The following is a 15,212-nucleotide window of genomic DNA, read 5'->3' as shown; positions in this document are numbered from 1 at the left end:
GTTGAAAGAATGGAGGAAAAGCTGAAGTGTAAGATAAAGTGTGAAAAAGCAGGAATGAAATAACCTGTCTGGATAGTGTGGAGAAGTCAGGATAGGCGTGGGAGAACAGAGTGAAGTGGGACAGTGGGTGGTGCAGGTAGGAGTGTGTATACAGCAGGGAACACCATGGAGTCCTTTTTCTAGGGCTACATTTCACATACGGTTGGTTTTATTGGTTGCATTCAGACATATGTGGTGGAGATAATCAATAAAGTCACTAGAATGATTGAGTACTGTGGCAATATGTGGATGAAAGTCATTGACCCCAGCTGTTGTTTGATTACATATAAAGGTCACTGAACTGTCATAATATACCCCTGACACACTGCAGTTAATCCCACCCATTCAGCTACTTCATACATCCCCTCCTTGATCTGAAGTCACCAGCTACTACTAGTTAATGTTCCACTTCAAACAGTGGAGTTGATTAATTTTGAACATAACACAGTACTTAGTAACAAGAAAAAGGATGACTACTGGGCCTTATAAATATTACAGTTTAATTAATATCTACGTCTAAGAGAACAACATTCTTAACAAGTAGCTTTTCAGTAATCCTACTACTAACCATCTTTGACTACTGTACCTGTTTTTGTATGTAGTCAATCAGGTTCTGGAGGTCAGGGTCATCTCTGTAATGGGCTATAGCTTTTTTCATAAATTTGTTTGCAGCAGCACGTGCCTGAGAAAATAAAAGATAAATAAAATTAAAGCTATTTTTCTGGAATTTCAGTATTTGTTAGCACAACTATTTAATTCATTAGCACAAAGTATATGTATATGCATTCTAAATTACAATTTAGCTTTTTTCATATATTTTAGTCTCCTTTTTTTCTATGGCCATCAAGCCTTCCTCCCTTCCTGGCCTATTCCCCATGACCCTTTGCAATCTAGGACAATGGAAAGGGAGTCAAGAGCTAAGGTATGTGGTGGTCATTCAGTGGTTGTTAACCATCAGGCAATCCGTCCTTCTGGCCATCCATGATATCAAGCAGAGATGCTCTGTTCTCCTTGATCAACTGATGCTCTCCAAGAGTCCCTGCTACTAAGGTTATATTTCTGGGCTCACTTCATTTGGCAATACTGAGACAGAACTTTGACAACACCCTCTGTCTGGTTTGTCCAATGTCCAGGCTACCAGTCATACATGGGACATCTAGTACATAGTTTTGATTAAAACTTGAGAGATATGCTGCTAATGTCTTTTTAAGTCAAAGATAACTACCACTATCTAAATAATAGTTAAATTGAACTAAATAATAATGAAGAAAACTAAGCAAAAATCATGTTGCATCTGCTATTTACAAAAATACAAATTTTCAGATGCTCCCTGCTTTGAGATAGGCATATATTCACATTCTGAAAACACTTAGAATAATACTTACTTATTGAATGAGTGATAGATCAGAGGTTTGTGTGCTTTGGTGAGTGTGTGTGTGTGTGTGTGTGTGTGTGTGTGTGTGTGTGTGTGTGTGTGTGTGTGTGTGTGTATGTGTATGTGTGTGTACTTTGGTGTGTGTGTGTGTGTGTGTGTGTGTGTGTGTGTGTGTGTGTGTGTGTGTGTGTGTGTGTGTGTGTGTGTGTGTGTGAGTGTGTGTGTGTGTGTGTGTGTGTGTGTGTGTGTGTGTGAATGCATGTGCATATGCATGTGTTTGTGTGTGTTTGTGCACATGTGCTTGTGTGTGTGTGTGTGTGTGTGTGTGTGTGTGTGTGTGTGTGTGTGTGTGTGTGTGTGTGTGTGACTGGATAATCAATTTTAAGACTGACGTGAATGTGAAGCAAGCTGGACATTTATGCGGTTCAGTGTTCTAAGCATAAGTGTGATCTCAATGTGGGTTGTTTAAATTTTGAGGGAGTGTGGGGACTTGCCTCCAATTTACAAACCTTGTTTGCATGTGTTATCAGTATAAATGGGTGTGGGATTGCTGAGTGCTGCTTCATGTGAGTGCATGTCTGTCCTTGTGCATGTATTTTAATGTGTATGTGTGCTTAAATGAGTAATAGTTGATGACTTTGCTTCAGAAGTGGCACTCAGTATAGTCTTGCTGCTAAGGACTACATCTGTTTTTAAAATTCAGGCCCTCATTTTTCTGGTAATTCCCATTTCCAGTTAGCTAGCTGCAGTGAAAGTTTTATTATGTATTTTTATTTTTCATTTTTTTTCATTCTAATTGCAAAAAAAAAGAAAATATTTCTGAGGGTTTGATATAGTTTTGTAGTACCATTTGGGGGCTGTGTGTGTGTGTGTGTGTGTGTGTGTGTGTGTGTGTGTGTGTGTGTGTGTGTGTGTGTGTGTGTGTGTGTGTGTGCACATGCTCGCTAAGTGTCATATTTTGTTTTTTCCTGTAGTTTGAACTGGATGAAATCTATTTAATTGATGCATATATAATGGTGATAAATACTTGATGACACAATTCGTGAGGGAGTAAAAGCTTGATGCTGTGGGTAAGATCATGATAAACAAAGATATCTACATTTCAGCTCTGACAAATATTTTAATTATATTCTCTGCTGTGCCAGGGCTAGCCATTTGATGTTGTAAAATAGATGGCTCTAGATGATTCTGTCATGTTGACTGATGTTGTCAAATAGACATGGGTATTTGCCAGTGATATGTTGGTTGAAGATCCAGCCTATTCTGACTTATGCCAGGGACATATGATGGGCATGATTGGAAGGGTGTATGTGTCCCTATTGCCCAGCATAAAGCCCAGCATCCCTTGGTCAATAAGCTACTGGCCAGCCAGTATTCAGTTGCTCAGCTTGGATTACCTGGAATAGCTCTGTTGAGTGGAAGCTGGGCATGAAACCAGTCTACTTGACAAACATGAACTAAGGATTGCTACACTCAGTCTAGGTTCACTATCAGGAAGGAGCTTGGAAGTGGATGACACGATGGTAAGGAGAAGGCTGGACATCTTCTATACCCAGGAGACAAGATGGAAGGGTAGTACAGCAAAGCCACTTGGCTTGGGATCCAGAATCTACTACTCGGGAGAAGGACAGACTAGAAAAGGTGTTTGAACTGTGTGACGGACAGGCTTCAGAAGACATTGAGGGATATAATCAGAATTAGTGAAAGACTCATGACAATCATACTCCAGTGTAAGGATAGGGGAGTATTCATAATCTTAGCCTATACTCCACAGCAGGATTGTGATAGTGAAGAAAAGAGTGCATTCATGCAGCAATTGCAGGACCTACTAAATAGAGCAAGACAACATGAATTGATGTTGATAATGTGTGACTTGAATGCACATATCAGGACAGACAGAACAGGATATTAGGATTGCCTAGGTCCACATGGGTGGGGCAACAGGAATTAAAGTAGGATAGGCCATTCTATATGTATGTCTGGCAAATGGCTTGATTGTGGCCAACACATAGTTCAGCAAGATAGACAGTCACAAGATCACATACAAGACTGGCCAATGTGCAATGCAGGTAGAATTCCTCCTAGTAAGGAAAGGGCAGTGGGGTAGAATCAGTGATTGCAAAGTCATCTTCAGTGAAACAGTTAGCCCACAGAATAAACCAGTGGTTACCACAATCAGCTGCAAGCAGTAGTCAGAGAAGGGATTAAGGTCAACAGACACCAGGCTGATGACCTAGACGTTGACTGGAGAGAAAGCACAACACTTTAAGGAAAAGTTCAGGGTTCTAGCACCTCAAGAAAAGGAGGAAATAGATGGAGAATAATAATAATAATAATAATAATAATAATAATAATAATAATAATAATAATAATAATAATGGCAGTGCCTCAAAACAGCATGTATGAGGACTACAGAAAAGATATGTGCCTGGGACAGTTATGGAAATAAGTTACATAAGGAAAACTGTTGGCAAAGTAGGAAGTCAGCAAAAGAAAGATCAAGTGAAGGAAAAAGTGGGAGATAAAAAAAAACAGACCAGGCTAGGAAGGGATACTGGTTGGCTAACAAAGAGGTTAATAGAGGAGTTGAAATAGCAAAAGACAAGGCATCAGAGGCACTGCTCCAACTTTTGGAAAGTGACTTAGTAAGTGGCATAAAGAAATTATATCAGGTTGCAATTCAATGACAGAAAGATAAAGAAGATAGTCAGACAACCTTCATTAGGGATGCTGGCAGCAACCTACTTAGCAACCCACAGGACATCAAATGCAGGTGGAGGGAGTATTTCCAGCAGCTTCTGAATGAAAAACAACCCATAGAGGCTGTACTGCCCCAAACACAGCCTGCAATGAAAGAAGGAGGAGTCCACCATAAAAGAAGTAAGAACAGCACCAAGGAAAATTAAGTCAGGAGAAGCAGGTGGCTCAGATGAGGTCTCAGCAGGTATGATGAAGATGTTGGGTGACAGGGGAGAAATGGCTCCTGAGGGTACTCATAGCAGTTTGTACAAAAAGAGTATCCCAGATGAGTGGAAAATAAGCATACTAGTGCCAGTGTTCAAGAACAAAGGGGACATTCATATCTGCGGGCAGTATAAAGGTATCAAACTCCTATCGCACTGCATAAAAGTTCTGAAGAAGGGGAATTGATAAATGAATACACGGAGCAGTGGAAAGTTAGATATGAAATAAGCACTTTGGATTCATGTCAGGATGTAGTACAAGTGAGCCGACATTTGCAGTGAGACAGATACTTGAGAAGAAGCTAGGAATGAGGAAGGAGTCCAACTGGGCATTCCTAGACTTAGAGAAAGAACATGATAAGGTCCCATGAAGGCTGATTTGGGCAGTCTTGCCATGGTTTAAAGTTCCAGAAACATTGGTAAAATTATTACAGACTATATATAAGGACCCGGTGAGTCAAGTACGAATGGTGTTTGGTCTCACTGAGGGGTTCCCAGTGGGAGTAGATGTGCATCAGGGTTCAGGTCTGAGGTCACTGCTGTTCATACTGGTGATGGACTAAATTAGCAAATAGGTCAGATGGGAGAGATCAATAAAGTTGCTGTATGCAGATAATATGGCATTACAGGCAGACTCTGAGCAAGAACTTCAGCAAAGTCTAGGGGAACTGAATGCAAAACTAACTGAGTACAGATAAGACAACTGTAATGGCAGCAAATGGGGGAAATCAGAAGAAGCTGAGAACTGAGATAGAAAGGAAAATAGTGGAACAGGTTAACCGCTTCAAGCATCTAGAAGTGGTGGTTGAGAAGAATGGAAGTCTGAATGAGGTGGTCAAAGCTAGAATCAGAGTGGCTGCAACAAATTGCCACAGAGTGTCAGGTGTAATGTATGACAGAAGAATGCCAAAGACGCTGAAAAGTAAGGAGCACAAAACAGTGGTGTGACCAACACTACTGTATGGTACTGAAACCTGGGCAGTAAAGGCAGGGCAGTTGAGGAGGCTAGAGGTGATGGAGATAAAGTGCCTGAGATGAGTGGTAGGATGCACTCTGTTGGACAGATGAAGAAACAAGGACATAAGTACAGAAGCCAACATAGCTCCAATTGCAGAAAAAGGTAAAAGAAAATAGATTATGGTGGTTTGGGCACATGCAGAAAAGCAGAAGACATTCTGGTGAAGAAGATTTGGGATAGACAGGAAGAAGGCAGGAGAAAACAAGGACGTGCAGCAAAGAGGTGACTGGATTGTATAAGGAACCTGTGATGGGTATGAATGTTGAAGAAGGTAAGAAAGTGACACTGAATAGAGAGAGAGAGAGAGATGGAATCAGCTGACATGAAACCCCAACCCCATGTAGAAAACAGGAATAAAAAGGGACAGGATGATGATTATGACTCTCTGCCAATGTCCAGTGTTAGAATAACTATGCATACATATACATATAGTCACATGAATACACACACAAAAACTTCCAACTATCCAGATATCCAGCCATCCATCTCAGCTTCTATTTTTTGAGATGTTTGCTCTAGTGAAGGTAAAGACATTAGTAAACTAATCAGGGTAGTCCAGGCATCCTTCTACCCACCAACAATTTGCTGTTCCCCCTTTAGGATTCCCATATGTTGCCAGTCATGGTGAGACATATAATCCATCAAGCATGCCCTGGGTCTGCACAAGGCTTCATTCTAATTGCTTGTACAGGGTACATTTCCCATGACAGGTACCTAGCAGGCATTCATGCAAGGTACCTAAACCACCTTGGCTAACTCCTATCAAAGTGGAGAAGTTGTGTCTGTACTTCAAGACCCTCCAGGATTGGGAAGCTGCTCACTCTGCCATGGACAGTGAAGAAGCTACACTGCAAATGCACTTCATTTCTGCTGCTTCTTTCTAACATCTCATCCTCTTTGACACTATCCAGAGGTCATGATCCTAGGTAAGAATGGTGGTGTGTACAGCTGGGAGGGACTCAGCATCACTCCTTCTGAAACAGAGGCTAGACTATTGGACAAAGTTTCCTGTCAAGCTTCCTAGCATACACCTTCCCATGGAGGCTGAGAAGTATGATCCTCCTATGATGGGTACACACCCTCCTGTCTCTTTTTTGAAAATAGGGAACATTAAACAGTTTGCCTGTCCAGAGGTGCTGTCCTAGTGTTTCATGCAGCACTGAAAAGGCATGTTAAATGCAACATTGGTCCAACAACTTCCACATTTCCAGGCAGGTGAAATTCACTCCCATAGCTTTGACACAGTGAAACTACTTAATAATCATAGCAATCTCATCTACTAAAATCAGTCTGCTTCCAACATCAGCTTTGAATATTGCCTCTTCAAAGGAAAACACGCCCATTGGATTAAGGAGTTCCTCAGTTTTGTCTTCCATTTCTCAACAGTGCCCCTGTCAAAGTCAGGACTATTTTCTCCTTACTGAGAACAGTTTGAGCAATAGCATGCCTCTCGCAAAGTCGCCAGATGGCTTGCCAGAATGTCGGAAGTTATCTGAAAGCCATTCTACAAAACTTTGCCAAACTCATCCAAAACCTTGTCCTTCACTCAATGACTAACACAGCTGTTGCCTTCCTGGCTTGTCAGTATCTGACAGTTAGATCTAGAACTCTCCCTTCAACATTAACATAGCATGGAAGGCATCTTTCTTTAATTTGATGGCTTCCCTCACAGATGTCTATCAGGTATCTAGGGATACCGTCATGGTAAACAGTGACCATCTTTTCTAAACCACTCCTTGCCACCTCTTCAAGTATTGCGGTCATGGCTATGATCCATTCAGACTCCATGTCCCTCATTTTCCCAGGTAAATAAGAGTTCTTCTGAAGTTATAAACTGAACTCATCCCACGCAGATGCATTAGTTAAGCATTCCCTGGATGGCACCTCTATATATTTGGGAGCCCTGAGTCTGTCCAGTTGACACCAGAGCCATCTATATCAGATAATTTTCAAATATTGATTATTTAACAACTCAGTACCTCTCTTGACCTAAGTATCCAGAATATATGACCACAGGCTGAATTAATACAACTATACAACGTTGGACAATGACAGAGAGAACTGGACTTGGTGCGAATGCTGATCCAGAATCACAGTGAAATAGCTTTTCTGAGTTCAGTATCACACAATAAGCACCTGTAATGCTTTCCCTCATTTTAAGTATCTGCTATTACATGACCAGACAGAGTTTTTTTTGGCAAAAGTCTTTTTTATTGCACTTTCCCAGCATTACTTCATACATTTTAGTTAATTAATTAGGTAGGAAGATAGATAGATAGATAGATAGATAGATAGATAGATAGATAGATAGATAGATAGATAGATAGATAGATAGACAGACAACTATGACAGATCATTAAGTATGTTTGTAAGAAAGCTACTACCCCCTCAATCCCCACTCCTGCACTTCCACATTTTCTAAGATAAAGAGTGCAGGAGTTATGGGATATACCAGCTCCCTTCTCCCCTTTACAAATGAGTTAACAACACACACACACACACACACACACACACACACACACACACACACACACACACGTTATATTACCGTATAGATCTTGATGTGTGATTTTCTGATAACAGTAACTGCTGGACCAAAATGACACGGTAGCTACCATATTGTTTTGACAGGCATGGAGAAACAGAAAAAGGTTCCAGTGTCCATGATCTAATAGATCAAATAGTATCAATAGCTGTTAGATGCATATGGAGATCTAATAGATCAAATAGTATCAATAGCTGTTAGATGCATATGGAGAGACACCAAACAATGCTTTCTTTTTTCTTTCTTTCAGCTTACAGCCACATTGACAAAACATTCTCGTTCACTTACACAAACTCCAGTAAAATGGCATTCAGCCATGGGTTTTTGAGTATTCCCATGTCTTCCTGATGCTTCCTTTGAGGGTCATCTTCAATGTTGTTGACAGACCATCTCAATTCAAGAAGTCTGGTTCCAAAACAAAAGTTGTTTATAGGTATAAGAACAAATAAATCTCTGGTAGTTTTCAGACACCCACACAAATTGTGGCTCTTTGCCAAGCAGTGAGCTAATCAAAGAAGGACTCAGGTAAATGTTGCTTCCATGAAAATAAAATTAAATGTTGTGGCTACCTCAAGCAGTTAGAGTAAAAAGAACTTGTCTTTCTCTTTCTACCCCTACACATTCTACCTCATTGATTTTTTTTTTTTTGTGGAAAAAACATCTGAGGGGAGAGCAACTGATAGAACTCCCATTTAAATGAATACTAACTTTATCTTGAAACTCTGAGAGGCAAAATGCTGTTGGCATGGACACACATTCTGGCCCTTCTAATCTACCACTCCCTGTTCTTCTAGATGAAGAGTTCTTTCAACCATTACAGTGCCTTGAAACTTTGATTTCTTCTCTTACCCTGCATTCTATCAATATATTAGAGCACTTACTTTCTGCTTCTATCACTTTGTATGACTGTTGATCTTGTTGTTGGAAAAATTCAACTCCATTCACCCTTTCTAGACTGGGGTAATTATTGCTTCCCTACCCTACCCCCAATTCCCAACCACCCCTCTTCATCTACATTTATATCTACATACCACCAATAATATCACACATCAATTTACCAGCACACCACAAAACTGCAAAGTCCTTCTTCTCAAACTACTACATCACTTCCCCCTATAAAATAATCATTACTAATCATTACATCCCTTCCTACTTCTGCCTTCAATCCTACTGCAGCACCTTCCCCTAAAATAACTATTACATCACTTCCTCCTTCTTCCTTTATATCACCCCTAGCTCTACCAACACAGACTTCCAACTACAATATACCAGAATATTTATTTCTTCTAGCACCAGCCTCTTTATCCTTAACCCATCTCTACCTAGACTTTGTTTCCCTTATCACTAACAACCCCTTTACAGTATTCCCTTACACATACTACAACTCATTATACTCCACACTTACACAAGTTACATGCTATCACAAACCTCTGTATAATAACTGTCTAGCAAATCTCATCTCTAGCACTCCCAGTACTATCTCTACTACATCTACTATTATCTAAATTCATCATCCCTTTAATACTTCTCATCTCCGCATCTCCAAAATATACCATCCTAAACCAAAAGAAGCTATACTACACACCAGAAAGAATTAACAAAAACTGAAACAAAAAAATGTATTTACCCAGTACACTACAACTCTGTGCAGACATCCATTCTATCTCTGGCCCATTGCAAAACCCAGCATTAATTACCACCCCCAACCACTATCACCTCAGTACCACTAAAAACAAGTATCCCACAGCAAAGGATTAAAATGTATTAATATTAACCTCATGAGCATTCCCAACAAAGTTACTGACTTGATTTCATTTATATTGCATCAAATCACTGACATAATAGTAACTACTGAGACATGGTTAAAAGCCAGCATTAAAGAAACTGAAATTCTTCTGTCAGGATAAAGCATACTTACAGCTGACTGCACAGGCAAAATACAGCTGGAGTTACTATCATATATCCTTACTATCTAAACATCTCTTTGCATCAGCACAACCAGCCTCAATTTAACAATGCAGACATCATTATTTCCTTTCATAGATTTAACTCATATAAATATGTATATTATTGCAGTATACAGCCCTTCAGGAAATAACATCCCCCATCACTGAGGACATATTATCCCAGGTATCCATCAATATATTGCATGAAACTCTAATGTTAGGAGACTTTGATTGGTTCAAAATTATATCTGACACCCCCGCTGCAAGCATCAAACTCTATAGGTTTAAACAACTCCTAGTAACTCCATACAGATACAATCTTCTTTTTTTTCAGCTGCTCCTGTTAGGAGTTGCCACAGCAGATTATCTGTTTCCATTTCTTCCTGTCCTCTGCATTTTGCTCTGTCACACCAACCACCTGCATGTCCTTTCTCACCACATCCATAAACCTTATCTTAGGCCTTTCTCTTTTCCTCTTACCTGGCAGCTCCATCTTTAGCATCTTTCTCCCAATATACCCAGCATCCATGCTCAGCACATGTCCAAGCCAATGCAGTCTCACCTCCCTGACTCTCTGTCCAAACTGTTCAACATGAGTTCATGAGGTCTTTTCATCAGTACTACCATCTCCACCCATATAACACATCTGGTCTCATTACCATCTTGTAGACCTTCCCTTTCACTCTTACTGGTACCCATCTGTCAAAAATCACTCATCTCCACCATGCCTGCACTCTCTTCTTCATCTCTATTACACACCTACCATTACTATAAACTGTTGATCCCAAGTATTTAAACTCAATTGCCTTCACCAACTCTACTCCCTACACCCTAACCATTCCTCTGTCCTCCCTCTCATTCACACACATATATTCTGTCTTAGTCCTGCTGACTCTCATTCCTCTCCTCTCTAGAGCATATCTCCACCTCTCCAGGGTCTCCTCAACCTGTTCCCTACTCTCACTACAGATCACAATGTCATCCACAAACATCATAGTCCATGAGGACTCCTGTCTGATCTTGTCTGTCAACCTGTCCATCACCATTGTAAATAAGAAAGGGCTCAGAGCTGATCCTTGATGTAATCCCACCTAAACCTTGAATGCATCCATCACTCCTACCACAGATTTCACCACTGTCACACTGCCCTCGTACATATCCTGTACTACTCTTACATACATCTCTGCCACTTCTGACTTCCTCATACAATACCACAACTCCTCTCTAGGCACCCTGTCATAGGCTTTCTCTAAGTCCACAAAGACCCAATGCAACTCCTTCTGACCTTCTCCATACTTCTCCATCAACACCTTCAGAGCAAACATTGAACCTGTAGTACTTTTTCCTGCCATAAAACCATACTGCGGCTCATTAATCATCACCTCCCTTAACTTAGTGTCCACTATTCTTTCCCATAACTTCATGCTGTGGCTGATCAATTGTATCCCTCTGTAGTTACTACAGTTCTGTGTGTCACCCTTATTCTTAAAAAAAATGGTACCAATGTACTTATCCACTCCTCAGGCATCCTCTCACTTTCCAAGATTTCATTAAATAATCTGGTTAAAAACTCCATTGCCATCTCCGCTAAACACCTCCATGCTTCCACAGCTATGTAATCTGGACCAACAGCCTTTCCTGTCTTCATCCTCTTTGTAGCTATCCTTACTTCCTCCTTACTAATCCATTGCACTTCCTGATTCACTATCCTCACATCATCCACTTTCTCTCTCGCTCATTCTCTTCATTCAACAGTCCCTCAATGTACCCTTTCTATCTGCTCAACACACTCTCCTCACTTGTGAGTATGTTTCCCTCATTATCTTTTATCACCATAACCTGCTGCACATCTTTCTCAGCTTGGTCCCTCTGTCTAGCCAATTGGTAAAGGTCCTTTTCTCCCTCCTTAGTGTCTAATCTTTCATTCAAATCTTCATATGCCTTATCCAAAGCCTTTGCCACCTCTCTCTTCTCCAAATGCCTCATCTCCCTGTACTCCTGTCTACTTTCTTCATCTCTCTGACAATCTCATTTCTTCTTCACCAACCTCTTCCTCTGTATACTCTCCTCTACTTCCTCATTCCATACAGATACAATAAACCCACTAATAGAGCATCACTGTTAGACTGAATAATATCATCACACTCTTTTAATCTCTTCAACATAGTTACCTTACCTGATACCCTAAGTAATCACCTATCCACTTTTGCCAATAGCATCTCTAGCACTTCTCCTAGGCCATCAGCATAGTTGGCTCAACCAGCTCCCACTGCCGGTACCATAAACTAGCACCCCATCCCCTCAAGCAAAATAAAAAAAGGACTTTTGCAAAACTTCTGGATGTTGGTTAGCTGTCTCCCCACAGACAGTACTTAATTCATGTCCCCCATGCTCTTCAAATGAAGAGCAAAAAAAAAAGTCTGCTCCTACTACTGACAAAGCCTGTAAATCATGGAAAAACATGAAAAAAAAAACAGAAAAAAATTACAATACATCAGGTACCTTATAAATAAAATTAAGTATATCATAATATCATAAAACTGGACAAAAGAGTCACTATTGTAGCATGCAGGAAATGCACCTAAATAATCCAAACTCTTTTGGGCATCTATAACAACCTTACTAAACCCAGGTCACAATGCACAACCAAACCCATCATCTGAAAATCCCCCAGCAAAAAACTGCTGATAAATTTAACAATCATTTTCTACACTCCATCACTTCAATACTAAAAACTAACACTATATGTGATTCAAAACCTTTGCTAGAATTCAACTCTCCCTCAGCCTATTTCTCTAAAACCTGTGTCAACCCTATCAGTAAACAAATCCTCCTCAGACTGAAAACCACAACCCTGGCCACAGACAGTCTTCCACCAGAATATCTAAAAATAAGTGTCAAGGGCATTGCCTACCCCATACCCATCCTAATAAACAGATCCATTAATGAATGTCATGTTTCCACTATATGGTAAAAGGCATACATAGTGCCACTTCATAAGGGAGTCTCAGCTAATGACTATGCTAAATTCAGGTGAATTGCTATAGTACCTCCCTTGTCAAAAATCCTTGAAAATGTTTTTGCACTAAATTATTTATCTACCTCAGTGTAAACAACCTTCTTTGCTCAACACAATATGGCTTTCAACCCAATCATAGTAGCACCATGGCCTTACTACACTTTACTAATACCATCGATAAAAACAGAAATTCTGGCAATCTGGTTTCCTCACTATTTCTTGACTTGTCAAAAGCTTTCAACACAGTGTCCTATTATCTACTAATACAAAAGTTGTCTTCTCTAGGCCTCTGTCTTACCTCTCTCCTGGTTTAAAAGCTACTTATCAGACAGATACCAAGCTGTCAAGTGGCAAAACGAGTATTTCTCCTTGAATGAGCATTGTCACAGTCAGTATACTACAGGGATCTAAAGTAGGACATCCATCCTTCCATCCACAACCCCTTTTTCATAATCATCTAGAGCCAAGATTTAAACCACTGGGAGGCTAGCTCTGAGGGGATGTTTTTCCACACCACATACTTGTACATGCACTCATACCTATGGCCAGTTTAGAGTGCTCAATCCACCTAATGCATATCTTCAGAATGTGTGAGGGAACTGGAGCATCCAGAGGAAACCCACATGAACACAGGGAGGGCATGCAGACTCCACAAGGAAAGCACCCCAGCCAAGAATAGAACTAGTGAACCTCTTGGTGTGAGGTGACAACACTATCGGCTGTGCCACTGTGCTGCCCTACCCACTCTGCCACTCTCCATAGTGGGACAACTCCTGTTTAATGTATTCATAAATGATCTATGCCCATCAGCCAAACACATTAATCTGATTTAATATGCTGAAGATCCTAGATTAATTTACTCTACCCCTATCCTGCTGAGATTTCAAAAACTGACCCAAGAATAATTTACAGCCATTGAAACCTGGCTAGACAACTCAGAAATGCTACTGACCCAACAAAAAAATTCTAAGCTGCTCCTTTACATTCCTAAATCACATTCACAAAATAAAGAGCAGTTCAACATCAACCCATCCAGCAACACTAAGATAGAAATTGTACCACATGCTAAACTCCCTGGAGTCACAATGGATGATAACCGAGGTGGAATCCTTCAAAGCCCCCGGGCCTGTGGAAAATACGGCCCAGACCGCAGAATCCTTTATAAACGCATTCTATGAACACCTTCAGGAATGCATGGATCATGCGATCCCGAATAAAACCAAGACCCAATCCTCCAAAGGCAGACGTCCTGTCTGGTGGACCCCAGCCATAAACAAACTATACAATAGAAGGAGGAAGCTACTAAATGATAGAGCAAAATCCCAAAAAGGGAAGGCATCACTGATCAGTATTAGCAAAAACTACGGGCACTCATAAAATTGTCTAAGGCCAGCTTCGAGAGAAAAATTGCACAGGACACTAAGGATAATCACAAGGCTTTCTTTAGTTATGTTAGGAACCTGGGTGGTAATTCCCAGATATGCTCAGAATTAGTCCAAAATGACAAAAAATACACTGAACCCACAGACATTGCCAACATCCTAGCTGACAGGTTCAGCACAAACCCCCTCCCCACAAAAAGGGCAAATATCTATCCCAGCAGAGTGCTGCCCCCTGACATCTCAGATGCTCAGGTAAGAGCCGCCTCTCCAAAGCAAAAAACACAGCATCAATGGGACCAGATGGTGTCCCAGGCTGCATCCTACATGAACTCCAAGAAGAGCTAAACCCAAACATAAAACTACTGTTCAATCTCAGCCTTACTACAGGATATGTGCCCAAAGAGTGGCGTACAGCAACAGTGATCCCTCTCCATAAAGGTGATGCCTCAACGGATCCTGGAAACTATCGCCCCATAAGCCTGACTAGCTTAGTCTGCAAAGCTATGGAAAGGATCATCATGGACCTCATAAATAAAGATATTGGGGACCTACAGACACTGGATCCTACCCAGTTCGGCTTTGTTAAGGGCAGATCCTGCCTTTTAAACCTGGTTGATTTCTTTGAAACAGTCACCAAGGTGATTGACGAGGGGAAGGTGGTCCACACAGCCTACCTGGACCTCGCTAAACCTTCGATACAATACCCCACTCGGGCATTATAGATAAGCTCACCAGCTTAAATATAAACCCCTATGTCACTAGATGGATTGCAAACTGGCTCAAGGACAGAACCCACATGGTTAGAATTGCTGGAGCCATGTCAGACTCCAAACCAGTTACAAGTGGTGTCCCACAAGGCTCAGTCCTGGGACCTCTCTTGTTCGGTATATATTTCTTGGAGGTACAGGCCAACACGGAAGGACTG

At 40.9% G+C, this 15,212-nt stretch overlaps 1 protein-coding gene across 1 annotated transcript in view; it reads right to left on the bottom strand.

The window, feature by feature from the left end:
* Nucleotides 1-15,212, bottom strand: part of LOC122815534 (tetraspanin-33-like) — a 429,437-nt gene that overhangs the window by 222,083 nt on the left and 192,142 nt on the right. The window contains exon 5 of the mRNA XM_044088100.1: nucleotides 626-721. Coding sequence (XP_043944035.1) covers nucleotides 626-721 — 96 coding nt within the window. The remainder of the gene's footprint in view (nucleotides 1-625; nucleotides 722-15,212) is intronic.

Source organism: Protopterus annectens, chromosome 11.part0, assembly GCF_019279795.1.
Source record: "Protopterus annectens isolate FY-2018-M chromosome 11.part0, PAN1.0, whole genome shotgun sequence".
Lineage (NCBI taxonomy): Eukaryota > Metazoa > Chordata > Ceratodontiformes > Protopteridae > Protopterus > Protopterus annectens.
The sequence above is the reverse complement of the archived record's forward strand: the minus strand, read 5'-3'. Positions and strand labels throughout refer to the sequence as shown.